This window comes from Diaphorina citri, unplaced genomic scaffold, assembly GCF_000475195.1.
Source record: "Diaphorina citri unplaced genomic scaffold, Diaci psyllid genome assembly version 1.1 scaffold417, whole genome shotgun sequence".
Lineage (NCBI taxonomy): Eukaryota > Metazoa > Arthropoda > Insecta > Hemiptera > Psyllidae > Diaphorina > Diaphorina citri.
The window spans coordinates 113,687-132,326 of record NW_007377852.1 but is presented as its reverse complement, the minus strand read 5'-3'; the positions used below and the strand labels follow the sequence as shown (position 1 = coordinate 132,326).

At 37.3% G+C, this 18,640-nt stretch overlaps 1 protein-coding gene across 1 annotated transcript; it reads right to left on the bottom strand.

Annotated features, from left to right (window-relative positions):
* Nucleotides 1-1,887: 1,887 nt before the first annotated feature.
* Nucleotides 1,888-7,275, bottom strand: LOC103508624. Its single transcript, XM_008473180.2, has 7 exons — nucleotides 7,036-7,275; nucleotides 6,427-6,618; nucleotides 5,381-5,530; nucleotides 4,448-4,629; nucleotides 3,782-4,178; nucleotides 2,148-2,756; nucleotides 1,888-2,032 (listed from the first exon to the last, which is right to left on the bottom strand). Exons 2-6 carry the CDS (start codon nucleotides 6,611-6,613, stop codon nucleotides 2,320-2,322), a joined length of 1,353 nt encoding a protein of 450 aa, XP_008471402.1. The 5' UTR covers nucleotides 6,614-6,618; nucleotides 7,036-7,275; the 3' UTR covers nucleotides 1,888-2,032; nucleotides 2,148-2,319.
* Between the last annotated feature and the right edge of the window lie 11,365 nt (nucleotides 7,276-18,640).

Sequence of the window (18,640 nt, the reverse complement as noted above, 5' to 3'; positions counted from 1 at the left end):
ATTTGAACAACTTTTTTAGTCGAACCAAATATCAATTTGAAGAAAACAAAATTATCTTTAAGATTTTTCCAAGAACAGGTCACTGTTGAAGCTCTCTGCATCTTCATCTTTAGTAGATCTTGTGTCTTCCTCAACATCATCCAGCTCTGCAGAAGATTGTCATGAAATGATAAAGGTAAAAAAAGAAGGGAATATAAGAATTTGTGACCAAGAAGCATTCCTTAGATCGCATTTAAGGCAGATTTTTTTTTCAATGTAAGAATACCGTAAGTTTTTAAAGTTCCAAAGTGAAGCTTTATTATTTTTGATTCTTACTGAAAACTTGTTTTAACACCAGTGAACTCTTCTTAGTTGAAGTATAATTTACTATTGTTCTCCTTTTCAAGATGAATCCTTCACAGTCACGTCAGAATCTATCAGTTTGTTTTAACACAGCCAACAAACTCATCACTGTTAAAGTTCAAAGCTTTAGAAGAAAATTACCAAGAATAACTCGCATATCTAGTACTGGATGCAACCAAAGTCAATTCTTTTGATCTTTCGAAATCTGTCTAATATCTTCCATTTTCCTCAATAAAGATTCAAGGTAGCGTAGTTATTGATGATGATATTGTAATGATGGTCTGACTCTGAACTTTAAGTGATCTGATAATATCTTGTGCAGATTTGTCAATTCATCAGAACTTATGGTTTGGGTTGATAACATCTGGATAACAGAATTTCCAAACTTATGATTTGGTGCGTTTTTTTCCTCCTTTCATATCACAGCAGAATATGATGATCTCGTAATATTCTGACATGTGATGTATATTGTACATAATAACTACATAACTCGTAGGTACATTACCTAGACATTAAGCGGAAATATTGGTCCACTTATAACTTGGACAGGGGCTAGGTGGGTCTAAAAACGATTTTCAATTAAAAGAGACACTCATCCAACTTTAGCACTCATCTCCTGGAAATTTAGGTGGAGGGAGGCCCATTAGGCGTTTGGCAATGGAATTCGGTTCCAATCTATCTTCACAACCGCTAATTGACTTCGGAACATTTGGAATGCCTCTGTGTTTGGTGAAGAGAATGGATGTTCCCATCTTCTTCAAGGTAGAGACAGAGAAGAAGATGAAGAAGAAGAAAGAGAGAGAGAGAGAGAGAGAGAGAGAGCACAAGAAACATGAAGAAGACATGTGAAAATTTTGAAGGCTTAGGAGAATGTGGAATATAACTCAACTTATTTACTTACCTACTTTGAAAGTTGAAAGGATGGAAATTGGAAGAAAACCTACAAATAACCACTTTTTTAGGGTAACCAAGAAGGTACAAACCTAACCAAGCTTTACTGAAGTTATCCAAACAACCTCCTATAGACTGAGTGGGTATCAAACTAGGCTTGCACATCGGAGGGTTCGGGTTCGATTCTCGGCAGAGTTAATAATTTTCTGGTTCCATGATTGTTTTCAAAGCTTTGAACAAAACAGCCATCAATTGAACGAAACGCATTCTGAATCCCATTTATTTTCGGAACGTATGTAGGTACAATACTGAGTACGAAGTAGGTTACTGTAGGTACCCACTTATTAAAGTACCTACTAAATTACTTGAACAATGACCCGTCATCCATTAATCTTTATGTAAGTATTATAGGTAAAACAATTTACCTATTGTAAGTATTATAAAACTATTGTTTGTTCAAGTACCCACCTAACAAGGTGTAATTATTAGTAATTATAAAAGTGCGTATGGGTGAAGAGTACTTGTAAACTTTTGCATGGACTTAAGTGTACTCCAAGCAGGTGAATGTAGATTGGTTAGAACTTGGAACTGATAAGCTAAAACTGAACCAAGTGTATTCTTCACTTGAAGTTCAAGTCTGTTCTCATGGTAGATTGGTTAGAACTTGGAACTGATAAGCTAAAACTGAACCAAGTGTATTCTTCACTTGAAGTTCAAGTCTGTTCTGATGAGAGTTGAAGAAAAATCTTCCAGACCTACTCGTAGATCTGTGTACAAGACCTACATCTTCAATAGTTACCTACTTTTTAAAGTTCAGGTTCTTCACAATAATGCCTTCCTTATCCCCTCTCATTTCAAAATATGTAAATAGGTAAAACAAAGGCAGTGACTAATTGAGAAATTTCAATAGTTACCTACTTTTTAAAGTTCAGGTTCTTCACAATAATGCCTTCCTTATCCCCTCTCATTTCAAAATATGTAAATAGGTAACACAAAGGCAATGACTAATTGAGAAACAACCAAACAAAACAATTAAACTTTGGAACTAAAGAAAAAGCACCACAAGCATCAACATCAACAGGGCTACTAAAACAGATCGACATCTCCCAGACTTTCCCGAGGTTTGGGTTGTTGAGTGACGGACACTACAACACCTTGACTCCCCGAGGCATCTGGTTTGGCTCTAAGCTGAGCTTCAAATTGCTGCAGACACTCGTTGAATATCTCCTGCAGCAGCGCATTGGGCCGAACCTTCCTCCTTGTGGATTTCTTCCTGTATTCTTCCACTGGCTCAATGGGATCCTCTTCAATAACTTCTTCATCATCTACACTCTCCGCACAGATGGGTTTGCGGTCAGCGATGTCTTTGAAGGAGATAGGTACCACTGAGTCTTCATCGGATTCAGGGGAGTCTTCATGACTGTGGCAGCTGATGTCACTGTCGGCGTAGTTGTACAACTCAGGACGGTGGTCGGCCACGTAGCCGAAGTCTGGACCTTTCTTGCCCAGCGGGATGCGGTTGCCTGAAAGAATGGATGTACCAGAAGATGGTTGTGATGATTTAATGCAGATGCAACACACACAGCAAACAATGCAGGTACAATGGAACCTCCATGGAATGTGGATTTGAATAGATAGAACACTGGAGAAACTCAATGAAAGGAAACCAGTAGAAAATGGATAGCTATTAATTTCATTTTGGGACCACCGAATGCTTCCTGTTCTTTAGAAAGAAAAATGTAGATCTTGAGACCAACCTACAAAAGTTTTAAAGTACTTGTCCTGTAACACATGATAAGGTTTTAACCCTTCTGTCAAAATTCAGGTCTGGCCAGACCATTCGCATGTTTGGGCTATTTTTTTTGATTACATAATCGTAGACTTCTTTAATTCCTCAAAAAACATCTATTGTTTAATATCCCGTTAGAAAAAATTAAAAATAAATATTTTTGCAGCCCCTAGAAAACGTTTTCTCTTTAAAACCCTCACAGCCAGGTAGAGGTCCGGCTGGGTTTTCAATGCAGGTATATTACAAAACAATATGTTCCGTTATACATATGTATACCACGGGAGAGTAGAAAAAGAATACAGTTTTGCCATTTTCAGGAGACATTTTATGGTCTACCTTATATTCTGCAAAGGCTGATCACTTTGGGAGGTTAGTACAATCGAATTTCCGAAAAAAATTCCCCCATGGGAAATAAAACCCGTCATTGTTCTAAAAAAAATAACTACTACATATATTTGTTTTATTTTATCGTATATTACCCATTTATATCGTAAATTTAATTTCGATATTTATACTCAATTACTCATATCGTAAAAAAAAAAATAGAATGGAAATTAAAATAAATATTACTACTCTCATTATTTTATAATTAAATTGTATCTTTTCATTAATCAAAACTCGCGACAGGTAAAAAACACACTAGGTACCCCTTTGATCACAATGGTAAAGGGTAGTGGTCTCGCCAGACCTGACAGAAGGGTTAAACCAGAAATTTTACGCATTACTTAAAATAATATTCAAGATTCTTCACAAGATTACCTTTCAGCATTCTCGGTCGTTCGGGCCTCTTCCGGAAGCATTTCTTGCGATGCATCATCTTATTGAACTCGTGGACGTTCCTCTTCCACTCTTTCACCTCCGGACAAAGATCCCCCAGTTGCAACTTCTTGTACTTCTTCGGCCTCTGTCTCCTCCGTCTTGAAGATCTGACTTTGAATCTCATCCGTTTCCGGGTCTTGTCCCGATCGGCTTTTATTTTGATATCTTTGTTGGAGATGGCGTCATCAGGGAGGGTCAACTTGGGCAGAATCCCTGGTCTCTGGTAGCCGGCCAGAATGTACATCATGGTGGGTTTCGTCTTTTCAAATTTCCGAAGGGCGTTCTTCAAGTTGCGGATGTGAATGGGGAGATATTGTTCCGCGGAGCATCGGGGAACCTGTGAAGCAAGAGGAGCTGTTAGGCCGGCAACTTACGTCAGGTTCTGCATAACAAGCAGGGGCCTGTCGGGTGAACTCTATCTGGCACACAGGTTTAATTTTGCCTGAAAGAATTATGCTTGTCAGTTAACACTATGACAGGCCGAGAGGTTAAGAGCACTTGACCCGGAGGTGCAGAGTACAGGGGAAATTTTCGAACCAAACTTTTCTGTTCCAAATAGACATGGATGTTGAAGAGTCCCTTTACTCCCTCAGTCTACCTACTTACAACATATTTGATATCGACGGCATAGTAGAAGCCCACTTTCAGGTAGCGTTTCATCTTGGCCTTCAGCTTCTTGAAATGAATCCTCTCAGGCGCCTTCTTGTTTTCCAAGAACAGGTCACTGTTGAAGCTCTCTGCATCTTCATCTTTAGTAGATCTTGTGTCTTCCTCAACATCATCCAGCTCTGCAGAAGATTGTCATGAAATGATAAAGGTAAAAAAAGAAGGGAATATAAGAATTTGTGACCAAGAAGCATTCCTTAGATTGCATTTAAGGCAGATTTTTTTTTTTTTCAATGTAAGAATACCGCAAGTTTTTAAAGTTCCAAAGTGAAGCTTTATTATTTTTGATTCTTACTGAAAACTTGTTTTAACACCAGTGACTTATACTCTTCACAGTTGAAGTATAAGTTACTATTGTTCTCCTTTTCAAGATGAATCCTTCACAAAGTCACGTCAGAATCTATCAGTTTGTTTTAACACAGCCAACAAACTCATCAATGTTAAAGTTCAAAGCTTTAGAAGAAAATTACCAAGAATAACTCGCATATCTAGTACTGGATTCAACCAAAGTCAATTCTTTTCATCTTTTATAATGCACCTGTACAATTTTGTGTCTAGCATCGGATTAAAAGTCCATTTGGTCTTTATGAATGGTGCTTGATAGTAAATTGAGTGTCTTAATAACGTCAATCTACTGGTAGTACTATTAGGTCAGCCACTCACTATCAGGTGTCAAGTCTACCTGATAGAGTCAGTTCTACCTGATGGTGTGTGTCCTGTCCTCATCAGGTATAAGGTAGACTTAACATTGGGACTTCTTCAGCCATACCTATCAGGTCTAAATGATAGTGTGTGTGTGCTCATCAGGTCTGTTAGGTCTACCTGATAGTGAATAGCTGGCTTTAGTCTCATCAATCTTAGTAAGTCACTTACCATTGAGGTTATCTTCGGATTCATTTTCATCGTCATCAAATCCTTTCAGATTCAACTTCTTTAGCGTTTTCCTTAGATATTCCTCGACATCAATCTTGTGCTTGATTCCAGTTAATCTTTTCAAGATCTCCTTATGTTTCGACTTTAATCCTGGGGACACGTTTTTAGAGGGAAATGTAGTTTGTGAGGGAAATGTAGTAGCATTCTAAAGCGAAGTCCTTATTTGAAAATGTGGGAAAACTGGGCTGTATTTTGATCACAATCGAACGGTTAATGAAAATTTTAAATAAACATTTTTCTCTGGACTCGTGCATACTTAGTTAGCACATCAACCTCCGTAGCCGAACGGGTATCACACTAGGCTTGCACAGCGGAGGTCCTAGGTTTGATTCCCGGGAGAGTCGAAATTTACGGGTTTTGAAAAGAAAGTTCGGTAATTATACAGAAGTCACGTGCGTGGAAAAGAAAAGCTCCTTTTTGTATTTAACCTAACCCTATAATAACACCAATCACTGCTCCAATTGTGAAAACTCCTTTTTGCGTTTAACCTAACCCTATAATAACACTGGTCACTGCTCGTTTGTGCCAGTTCCTTTGAGAGCAAACTTCCACACATGTGACTTCTGCACAAGTACCGAAAGTTTTTCAACCCTTAAGCTGTGTCCACACATAGTCAACGGCCGTCGATCGACATCGATCTATGTCGACTGACTGCCTCGACAATATATGTAGATTCACCTCTTCACCTCGTCGATCGACAGCGTCGACTAAGTATGAACACAGCTTTAGAAAGAACGTTCTTCAACCCTTAAGCTGTGTCCACACATAGTTGACGGCTGATTCACCTCTTCACCTCGTCGATCGACAGCGTCGACTAAGTATGAACACAGCTTTAGAAAGAACGTTCTTCAACCCTTAAGCTGTGTTCACACATATAGTTGATGGCCGTCGATCGATGTGAATTTATTGTGAATCGATGTAGATCGACGGCCGATCGACTATGTGCGGGCACAGCTTAACGTCTCAGAAAAAGAAGCAAAACTTACCTTCCACTCTCCTCAGTTTCACATACTTCCTCATATTCCGATTACACGCCAGCAGTCTCTTCATTTTGGTGGGGAACTCATATTTCCCCCTCTTTCTCGTTTTCTGCGCCTTGCCTTGGGTCGCTTCTTTATCTTGACTGCCGCTCTCTGCGCCAGCTACACCTTGCTCAACACCGTCACTTTCCATGTGTCGAACTCATATTTCCCCCTCTTTCTCGTTTTCTGCGCCTTGCCTTGGGTCGCTTCTTTATCTTGACTGCCGCTCCCTGCGCCAGCTGCACCTTGCTCAACAACGTCACTTTCCATGTGTTGAACTCATATTTCCCCCTCTTTCTCGTTTTCTGCGCCTTGCCTTGGGTCGCTTCTTTATCTTGACTGCCGCTCCCTGCGCCAGCTGCAACTTGCTCAACATTGTCACTTTCCATGTGTTTGCCGGAATATCAAGGTGTACGAAATGAGAACCAAACGAGTTGGCCGTTTTTGCTGCCGTTGCACTACTTTTATGGCTTTTTTTTCAGTTTTGACTGGTTAAACCGGTATCCGACAGAGAGATATCCCAAGTGGGACTCCTAACTACATTGTATGGATAGAATAACTCAAACACTTGTTTGCCGGAATATCAAGGTGCACGAAATGAGAACCAAACGAGTTGGCCGTTTTTGCTGCCGTTGCACTACTTTTATGGCTTTTTTTCAGTTCTGACTGGTTAAACCGCTATCCGACAGAGAGATATCCCAAGTGGGACTCCTAACTACATTGTATGGATAGAATAACTCAAACACCCATGTCACAATGACTGATGCTCATTTCCCGAAATCGTTCAAAACCGGCACACTGAAATCTGCTGACTTTATTCTGGCCTCAATACAACTTTGAAATTCCGAGATCATTCAAATGACAAGCTTTCTTGCCACAGAGGAGACCCCAGGTTCGATTTCCATAGTTGACAAAAGGTTGAACTCGTAGGCAGGGGCGCATTCATTTAGGGGGCGATTGGGCCCGGATCCCCACTTGAACTTGATTTTTCTCCTTTACTGTAGGCGAGACTCTGAAAATTTGGAGCATCCTTCTGGTGGTCTCGAGTTAATCCACCACCTAAATGGGAAATATTGGGTCTCTTATCAGATCATTCAAATGACAAGCTTTCTTGCCACAGAGGAGACCCCAGGTTCGATTTCCATAGTTGACAAAAGGTTGAACTCGTAGGCAGGGCCGCATTCATTTAGGGGGCAAGTGGGCCCGGATCCCCACTTGAACTTGATTTTTCTCCTTTACTGTAGGCGAGACTCGGAAAATTTGGAGCATCCTTCTGGTGGTCTCGAGTTAATCCACCACCTAAATGGGAAATATTGGGTCTCTTATCGCCCAACTAATGAGGGATATGCATTGGACCATCTTACGACACAGACCACAGGAGTCGAATGTAGCCATTATTTTATCAAATATCATTGGTGCGAAATAACAATGATCATACTCTAGCACTTCTAGTACCTATTTGTACATACTTTACCGACTGAACTATTCTGACCTCTATGTTAACCTTTAGCTTTTCTTGTCACAATGTCTATCAATGCTATTATGTTCCTACCTCCCATGTCAATTGTCCTACCTATAATCTACCTAAAGATAATTACATTACGAGTACATAATATAATATGTACCTTATGTATTATGTAATGATACTTTATTTGTTCTAAATAACATAGAACATAATTAACACATTAATATATCCAACATGATTGAAGTTCTTCATTGACAAAAAATAATAATTCCCGTACTTTCCCTGTCGCGTATAATATCTCTAGTAGCGCGGTCAAACTTTCTTGACTTGGCGGGGCGGAGCGCTACCGCGCTCCTTAATTCTGATCTCTATGTTAACCTTTGGCTTTTCTTGTCACAATGTCTATCAATGCTATTATGTTCCTACCTCCCATGTCAATTGTACCTACCTATATCTACCTAAAGATAATTACATTACGAGTACATAATATGTAGGTACCTTATGTATTATGTAATGATAAAACTTCACTTGTTCTAAATAACATAGAACATAATTAACACATTAATATCCAACATGATTGAAGTTCTTCATTGACAGAAATTGATAATTCCCGTTCCACTAACAAAGACATTGACGTTCCGCATTACAAGTTGTCATTTCAGATCCATTACGATTCGACTATTGTGTTGCATTGAGTAATACCTAACTATAGTTGGCCTAAAGTGATACACTAATCAAATTCGGCTGAGGAATCTTCTGTACATATGAGTGCTTTGAGTGCTGTCGGTGTCAACCTATTGAAAGTTTGGCGTTTATCTAAGTGGAACAACCAGATTTCTTGAAGACTGATAAATCCTCCAGTTCTAGATGGATCACTAAAGTTAAGAAACGTTGTGCATGGTAGGTATCCGGAAGGGTGATCATCTGGCTTCTCGACCCCACTCAGGCTGTGTGAGCAGACGGGTAGCTTGCCGCCGAAAGTTTAAAACCCCTTTTAGCAGTTTTACCTTTTAGTAGTGAAATGATAAAGGTAAAAAAAGAAGGGAATATAAGAATTTGTGACCAAGAAGCATTCCTTAGATTGCATTTAAGGCAGATTTTTTTTCAATGTAAGAATACCGTAAGTTTTTAAAGTTCCAAAGTGAAGCTTTATATTATTTTTGATTCTTACTGAAAACTTGTTTTAACACCAGTGACATACTCTTCACAGTTGGAGTATAAGTTACTATTGTTCTCCTTTTCAAGATGAATCCAATGAAGGTCCATACCAAATTTGGTGCTTTCCTGAATAAATGCAGCTTTTGGCCAAAATTGTGACGTTAGGCCACCCACTATAATGCACCTGTACAATTTTGTGTCTAGCATTTCACGTCAGAATCTATCAGTTTGTTTTAACACAGCCAACAAACTCATCAATGTTAAAGTTCAAAGCTTTAGAAGAAAATTACCAAGAACAACTCGCATATCTAGTACTGGATTCAACCAAAGTCAATTCTTTTGATCTTTTATAATGCACCTGTACAATTTTTTTTCTAGCATTGGATTAAAAGTCCATTTGGTCTTCATGAATGGTGCTTGATAGTAAATTGAGTGTCTTAATAACGTCAATCTACTGGTAGTACTATTAGGCCAGCCACTCACTATCAGGTAGACCTTATCAGGTGTCAAGTCTACCTGATAGAGTCAGTTCTACCTGATGGTGTGTGTCCTCATCAGGTATCAGGTAGACTTAACATTTGGACTTTTTCAGCCATACCTAAGACCTTATCAGGTGTCAAGTCTACCTGATAGAGTCAGTTCTACCTGATGGTGTGTGTCCTCATCAGGTATCAGGTAGACTTAACATTGGGACTTTTTCGGCCATACCTATCAGGTCTAAATGATAGTGTGTCTATGCTCATCAGGTCTGTTAGGTCTACCTGATAGTGAATAGCTGGCTTTAGTCTCATCAATCTTAGTAAGTCACTTACCATTGAGGTCATCTTCGGATTCATTTTCATCGTCATCAAATCCTTTTGACCGACATAGGTAATAATTGTAAATAAAGTTGGTACCTACAATCTCGCGGTTTAATTTATTTTACATTTATTTTGCAATTTTAATTTATTATTTCTTGACAACTCAATTTCTTCTGACTTTGTTCATTTTCCTTCGTGTGTGGGCTGTACAAAATTGGCCTCAGTCTTTCCTTTTTTTCAACTTTTTATTTCTGTTTATTTTTAAGGAAATGACTTTTCTTCATTCTTTTTATAAAACTTCATATTCTTTTTAAAGAAATTACTTTCCTTCATTCTTTTCTTTTTATAAAACTTCATATTCTTTTTATACAGACGTAGCCTTTCACTTAACAGTCAAAACTCAATGCTTACACAATTTCCGTTCGTTTTTTTTTGTTAAATATTTTCTTTTTTTCTTAAGTTTGTTTCCTTTTTTTCTGTTGAATTTTTTGAAATTTTAAAGTCTTGTTTGTGTGCTGGTGTTTTGACAATGGCTGGATTGTTGTTGAATTAATTTCCCGAATTATTCGTTGAAAATTTGAAATAGATCACGTGATATAGTTTTTGTGTGTTGGGGCGGCAGTTTTGTTTTGGGGAGTGTTTTTCACTTTAGTTGCGTCGCGTAAGGCCTTGGTTTCGTCAGGTGCAGGTTGACTTGTGTCTAAATCACGGCAGACCTACAAGGAGCCGGTGTGGAGACGTCAGGATCTCCTGGTGATCCTGGAGGTTACTACCAGACGCTTAACGCATCCACCGCCAACATTCTGCAGAGAATAAGCGCCACGTTCGCTAATTCAGGTAAGAAACCCAGAAATAATTAATTAGAATTAAATCCGAGCACACGGAAGTGCCCCAGGCCAAGTTCCAGTAAGCAAGCCTGTGTAAATTTCTAAATCAAGGCAAAATTTCTACTCCTAAAGCCCGTTTTCCATAATCTGTTCAGATCACGCTCCAGTCACAGCACGTTCAACGAACGGTCAAATATTTGGGGGATTTTATGGTAGTTGGAATAGACGGTCTATGTGACCACTGACCAGTCCAATTTAATCGCCATCGCGTCAGTAAGAATATTTTGACTGTACTTGACTGGGGCGTAACTACCTACAGTGGGGATCTACCTACTTTTGATTTGAAGAATTTTCGTGTCTCATATATTATATACATATATATATCCTTTGTGTCACTATATAATTCTTTATAATTTTATAAAAGGTGAATTTCTATTAACACTGTAATCAATCTAATAGACCTAATGGTGACAGACCGTTAGGTCACACCAGGTGACATTACACCCAATGATGTGTCACCAACTGTGTAATAAATAAAATAAATAAACAAAAAAAATGTGATATGCATTGAAGTAGGATGGAGTAGCATGTAGGTTTTGTAGGATACGGTAAACCCTGCCCCGTCCAAAAATGGTAAAAACTTAATTTTGAAAATAGCAAATGTACCGGTCAAAGCACATAGGTAGGGTGCACAAAGCAAAGTAGGTACAAGCACATAGGTAGGGCGCACAAAGCAAAGTACAAGCACATATGTAGGTAGGGCGCACAAAGCAAAGTACAAGCACATATGTAGGTAGGGCGCACAAAGCAAAGTACAAGCACATAGGTAAGGCGCACAAAGCAAAGTACAAGCACATAGGTAGGGCGCACAAAGCAAAGTACAAGCACATAGGTAAGGCCCAAAGAAAGTTTGGTAATAGGCTAGGTAGAGGTGGAGTACAAAAATAGTTAAGGTTCCAGCCTTTTTCACCCTTCTTACAGTTTGAATGTGTTTAATTATGTAAACGTTGTCAAATATTTTGATAATTTGACACGATTTCACACCATTTTCAATCTTTCTCTTTCCCAATACATTGTGTGGAGATGTCCAGATTATCCTGACATACCACAGAAGGTATAAAACACTCTCCTGTTCTCTCAAAAGCTAATTTTAAATTCTGCGGAAAATTATCATGACATAACAAATTAAAATTCACCATCGGGGAAAATAAAGGGGAAGTAATTATAATTTACTCCTGCACCAGTTCCGCATGGATCACTGAAGTTGAGCACGGTTGCGCGTGGTTAGTACCCGGATGGGTGACCATCTGGCCAAGCGTGCTGCTAGCTTAACTCGGAACGGCTGGCTTTCTCCTATCCTGTGTTCCTTCTCTCTTCGATTTCGGGACGATAAGACCATAGCAGTTACAGCTCCCTCTGTAAAACCTCTTAAAAAAAAGGAGTCATACATTGAAAACTTTAGTACCTAGTTATTTCTCGTACATTGACGTTAAATCCTAAAAAATGAACAATTAAAAATCCGCCGAGAATTGAACTCGACCCTCCTGACAACGAATCCAATGTATTAATAATTCACAGAGGCTCTAACAGTGTAAAAATCTAAAAATAATCCACGAGGCATCATGAACTGCTCCTCTTGTTCCATTGAATAAATACCTGTACTCGTGTCACCCCCATTGCAAACCATGTTGGAACAATCCAACACGATAATCCTAGTCCTAATATAACACGAGGCGACGACCTACCACTACAAAGCGTACAAAATCAATGAAACACGGCTCGTCCTAAGAACCATGGGGAGGTTTACTACACGGACAGAGAGCAAGCCATTCGTAAAAATAGAACAAATTTTCATTCCAAAGAGGCGAAAAGAAGAAAAAAACAAAGTTATTTCGTCGACATTCTCGACAGCCGAATTGGAAAAGCTTTCACCCAATCAAGGTCACGGTGCTGAGTTGCCATGCGTCGACTTTCGCCCAATGTTGCCGCCCATTTCTTTTCGTTTGCTTTTCTGTTGGAAATTCTCGCCCCCTTCCTCCTTGTACAGACGTAGCCTTTCACTTAACAGTCAAAACTCAATGCTTACACAATTTCCGTTCGTGTACAGACGTAGCCTTTCACTTAACAGTCAAAACTCAATGCTTACACAATTTCCGTTCGTTTTTTTTTGTTAAATATTTTCTTTTTTAAGTTTGTTTCCTTTTTTTTCTGTTGATTTTTTTGAAATTTTAAAGTCTTGTTTGTGTGCTGGTGTTTTGACAATGGCTGGATTGTTGTCGAATTAATTTCCCGAATTGTTCGTTGAAGATTTGAAATATAGATCACGTGATATAGTTTTTGTGTGTTGGGGCGGCAGTTTTGTTTCAAGTAGGCTATCATGTTCATGACTGTGTCAGTAGGTAAGTTCTTGTTGTTGTTTACTTTTCTTCTACTTTGTAAGGTGACTATGGTCAATACCTCTTGTACTTATAATTTGGTATTTAGCCTTAAGTCCAATGTCTTTGAGCAGAAGATCCAACATATTGTAAATTGTTTGAAAATTACTTCTGATAATATTGTTAGTTTCTTGGGTAGGGGTTCTTTGTTTTCATCCTGGTTACGTACGGGGATATAATTCTCTAAAATCCGTCGGATTTTTGAAAGCAATCGTCAACAAAATCGTCATTTTTGTTGACAACTTCTTTAAATTGTTCGACATATTTTGGAGAACTATAGGTACAGATGTATGATCGAACGTAACCCATAACTGTCAAAAAGGCTAATAATAAAACTTCAGTCTTGCTTGTGATAGTTTTGGCAAAAACCAACAAGACATTGAATTTATTGAGATCCAATGCACAAGTATAAAACAGGGTGCTGACATATTGAACTTTGACAAAACAAGAAATAAACTGATAAAATATAGAACAATATTATACAATACATAGCTTACTCGTATGGTTGTATTTTGACAAATGATCCTTTGTATTTCTTAAATCCACTACAGGTTTTTAACCAACAAGACATTGAATTTATTGAGATCCAATGCACAAGTATAAAACAGGGTGCTGACATATTGAACTTTGACAAAACAAGAAATAATATTATACAATACACAGCTTACTTGTATGGTTGTATTTTGACAAATGATCCGTTGTATTTCTTAAATCCACTACAGGTTTTTTATATTATGACTGCCAAATTCGCTCAGTAAACTGTAACGCTTTGCGCCGCAGGCAATTATGTCATACCTTATCGATTACACAGTTACTTCAATGAAGTCATTCAAATAATGGTTCGGTTATCAGTAAATTTGGAGGCAGGAAGCTACCTAGATTTAATTATAGGTACCTACTTATTCATACTTAAGGTTATGCAGCGCTCAAATATTAGTCCAGGCAAGTTACGAAATGACATATTTGTCCTCAAAATAACATACCAATATTACGTAACATTATTTTTTTTACGTAACATTACCCATAAGGCAGAATGGCAGACTGCCACTAATTATAGGTACCTACTTATTCATACTTAAGGTTATGCAGCGCTCAAATATTAGTCCAGGCAAGTTACGAAATGACATTTTTGTCCTCAAAATAACATACCCATATTACCTACGTAACATTATTTTTCTTACTCTTCCCCAAATGCGAACCTCTTTTAAATTAAATTTGAACTCAAATTTTAATTTTGTTCCTGATAATTGATCGAACGATGTGACTCCCACATTTTAACTCGAGGATTTTCCCTTCAGCTTGTTTCTTTCACCATAAGTCTCGAACGGTTTGTCCAATTTTCATGAAATTTAAATTTTGATGAACTTCATTATTTAAAGATTTTAAAGTACTCTTACTCATCAGATTTTGGGCTAGATCGTTGTCGGTTCCTTAAGGACTCCATAGGGATCTTAGTGAGTTGCACACCTCACCGAGACACTAGTTTACATGTTAAACGTACTATGTAATCTCTTATATCATATTTCAATATCAATAACATTAGAATTTGTGATAAATGATTTGATTTGTCATAAATATATCTGCATTTTGATTTGTGAATGGGTACTTGGTGTGAAGTTCACTAATAGGTATGAACAAGCATTCCAATATTGATTATTTGGACAGCTACCTATTTGACGAAAACATGGGTGAAATCCATTGAACATATCCGTACGTAATTATTCATGGATAAAAGCGGAAATAATTATCAGATTTGGTATTTAGATGTCTATGCCTGCTGTATTTTTTTGTGTTTTTCGAATGTTTAGATTGAATTTGTGGATTTTTCAAGACAGTTTTTCTGGGTGAACCACATATCCCTGTCATAATTATTCATGGACAAAATTGGAGATAATTTGTCAGTTTTTGGGTTGTTGATTTGGTTATTGGTTAGGCAATCCTTTTTTTGATATGCAAGCTGAAGATATTTTCGACACATGTCTCGGTGGTGTTGTGGTCAAGTTGCTCGCCTGGTAATTGAAGGGCTTGGGTTCAAACCCAGCAGCGTTATGAAATTTTTCGGAATATAGGTACATAATTTCCTATTCTAAGTTCCCATAGCTTTTTATACTACCCACTGAAGGCCCAAGGACATTTTGGGTTTTGTAGGAGTATACCTAGATGCCCAATGTCCAAAATTTTGAACAAGTTATTTTTTGTAGGCCTAGAAGCCCAGAGCATCAGAGTAGTTTGTATGCTTAAATGCCCACGTCCAAAATTTTGGACATTTTATCCTGGGCTTTTAGGACTACAGGACTACATCTGTCCTGGGCTTTTAGGACTACAAGGACTACAACAAAAATGTCCAAAGTTTGGGACACCGGGCCTTTTAGAAAACCCCATAATGTGTGTCATGCGCAGAAACCAAAACTCGTCGAGCATCGTCCCGATCCCCAAAAAAATGCGTTGCGAAATCTGTATTAGAGGATGTGTCAAAATTACTGGGTTCAAACACACTTCATTACGAGGGTACCTACCAATTATTCTTTCTATCACGAGTAGATAAGAACTAATAGTAAATGAGATACTTAGTATCCACAAAAGTTGTGAAGAAGCTCTCTGCTTTACCTTTATCACAAATAATTTATCATTTGATTTAATTGATTATTAATTTTTCTCTCTCTAATATTATACCTTGATATTCTATATTGTATTTATTTTTTCGTACCTTTTAGAAACTAATTCTGGCTTTCTACAACATTGGACGACTGTGGACTCCAATAGAAACATAATTTGAGGGTACTTTACTCACCGATAAGCTTAGTCCAAGCGGGAACTTCATCTTGAGGAATTTCTGAACAGATGAGGTAGAAATCCAACAGGTTGATGATAGTGAAAAATCACTAAAAGTATAAATTTAACAAGTAACTATTTAATAAAACAATCATTTGTATGTATAAATATTGGATCTCTTGTAGCACAATTCAACAATTAACACGTCTTAGTCGGCCTTTGGAAAAGCATTTGGGTTGAAGTTGTTAAAAAAACAGGATTTTTTTTTACATGTAAATTTATTTCCGAATAAACACAGAAAAGTAGAGACCTAAAGTTGTGATAAAAAGATGAAAAAACACTTTATTGCAGGTAAATTATTTCATGTATTTATTTTCAAGAGAAAAACTGATCGAAACTGAAAAAATTCGATATTTTATCGATCACTAAAAAATTCGTAAATTAAATTAAACCACTAAAAAATATAACATTGAACATATCCGTACGTAATTATTCATGGATAAAAGCGGAAATAATTATCAGATTTGGTATTTAGATGTCTATGCCTGCTGTATTACTTTTTTGTGTTTTTCGAATGTTTAGATTGAATTTGTGGATTTTTCAAGACAGTTTTTCTAGGTGATCCACATATCCTATCATAATAAATTATGCATGGACGAAATTGAATATATTTGTCAATTTTTGACTTGTTGATTTGGTTAGGCAATCCATTTTTTGATATTCGAGCTGAAAATTCAAACCCAGCCGAGGTATGGAATTTTTTTTCCTGAATATAAGGACTGTTAATACATGATTTTTAGGTATGATGCCCAATGTACACAATTTTGGACAAATTATTTGTAGGCTTCAGAGCTGCTAAGTGGTTTGTAAGCTTAAATGCTCAAGTCCTAACTTTTGGACTTGTTCCAATGTGTCAAAATTTTTGTACATTTTCAGTTGTTCCAATACGTCCAAAAATTTGGACATTTTATCCTGAACTTTTATGGACTACAGTAACACGCAACAAAAATGTTCAAAATTTTGTACACCGGGCCTTTTTAGAGGCTAATTCTGGCTTTCTACAACATTGGACGACTGTGCACTCCAATAGAAATATAATTTGAGGGTACTTTACTCACCGATAAGCTTAGTCCAAGCGGGAACTTCATCTTGGGGAATTTCTGAAATGATGTAGAAATCCAACAGGTTGATGATAGTGAAAAATCACTAGAATTATAAATTTAACAAGTAACTATTTAATAAAACAATCATTTGTATGTATAAATATTGGATCACTTGGAATCACAATTCAACAATTAACACGTCTTAGTCGGCCTTTGAAAAAGCATTTGAGTTAAAGTTGTTCAAAAAAACAGGGATTTTTTATGTGTATATCTGTATATTTATTTGGGAAAACACATCAGAAAAGTAGACTTAAAGTTGTGATAAAAGTATAAAAAAAAATTAGGTACCTATTTTATTTATTTATTTTTAAGAGAAAAACTGATCGAACTGAAAAAATTCGATATTTTATCGATCACTAAAAAATTCGTAAATTAAATTAAACCACTAAAAAATAGTGATAAAAAGATGAAAAAACACTTTATTGCAGGTAAATTATTTCATGTATTTATTTTCAAGAGAAAAACTGATCGAAACTGAAAAAAATTCGATATTTCATCGATCACTAAAAAATTCGTAAATTAAATTAAACCACTAAAAAATATAGCTCTTTCAGATATCCATCAGACGCATGTCTTAGCACTGAACTAGGAGTACGCTATCCTGAAACTTGTCTAATCTGAGAGGAGCTAATGGTGAAAGTACGCGATCATCCTGCTCTAGTATCGAATCAGTGACTGTGGTCTGGGGAGACGAGAGCTTACCATTATAAGTTTCCAACTTTAGCACTCATCTCCTGGAAATTTAGGTGGAGGGAGGCCCATTAGGCGTTTGGCAATGGAATTCGGTTCCAATCTATCTTCACAACCGCTAATTGACTTCGGAGCATTTGGAATGCCTCTGTGTTTGATGAAGAGAATGGATGTTCCCATCTTCTTCAAGGTAGAGACAGAGAAGACGAAGAAGAAGAGTATGAGGGAATTACTCCTTGAAAGTCGAAATAGGATATTACAAATACTGAAATAGGCATTACAGTAGGAAAAACATAGCAAGCAGACACTTTGTTTGGACCATTTTGCAGGGATTTCAGAAATGGCTGCTGAAGTGGCTTATGTATATGATTATCACAATAAAATCAACATATATTTACAATTTACAAAAAGTATGGCAAAACGAAATTTTACCAATTCTTGTCATTTGAGAGCCTACTATTACCTAAGTAAATTATTGTAGAATTCTCACCGCATCACAAATAATATCTACTTGATTTCAACAAGAGAACTTTGGCCATGTCATACCTTGATAAGTTGTTTAAATTTAAATCCATCAAATCTGAATCTGCTGCTCAATTAAATTTGTTTATTGATAACTTTTTTTTGTATTAGAGGATGTGTCAAAATTACTGGGTTCAAACACACTTCATTACGAGGGTACCTACCAATTATTCTTTCTATCACGAGTAGATAAGTACCGAGGCGACCTGGGACATTCGCGGATCCACACAAGGACACAACAATGTTCCAGCCAAGGGCCATTACTTCCAGTACACAGATCAGCATCAACTCCAAGTTCTACCCGATTCCAACTCCAAACATATCCTTTATCAACATTTTTCCAAAA

What these genes read in the sequence shown, in the direction of transcription:
- LOC103508624 (XM_008473180.2), bottom strand. Translation starts at nt 6,613, where the DNA reads ATGGAAAGTGACGGTGTTGAGCAAGGTGTAGCTGGCGCAGAGAGCGGC. An exon ending in GAAACTGAGGAGAGTGGAAG is followed by an intron (nt 5,531 to 6,426) that starts GTAAGTTTTGCT and finishes ACGTGTCCCCAG; the next exon opens with GATTAAAGTCGAAACATAAG. An exon ending in ACGACCGAGAATGCTGAAAG is followed by an intron (nt 2,757 to 3,781) that starts GTAATCTTGTGA and finishes CCATTCTTTCAG; the next exon opens with GCAACCGCATCCCGCTGGGC.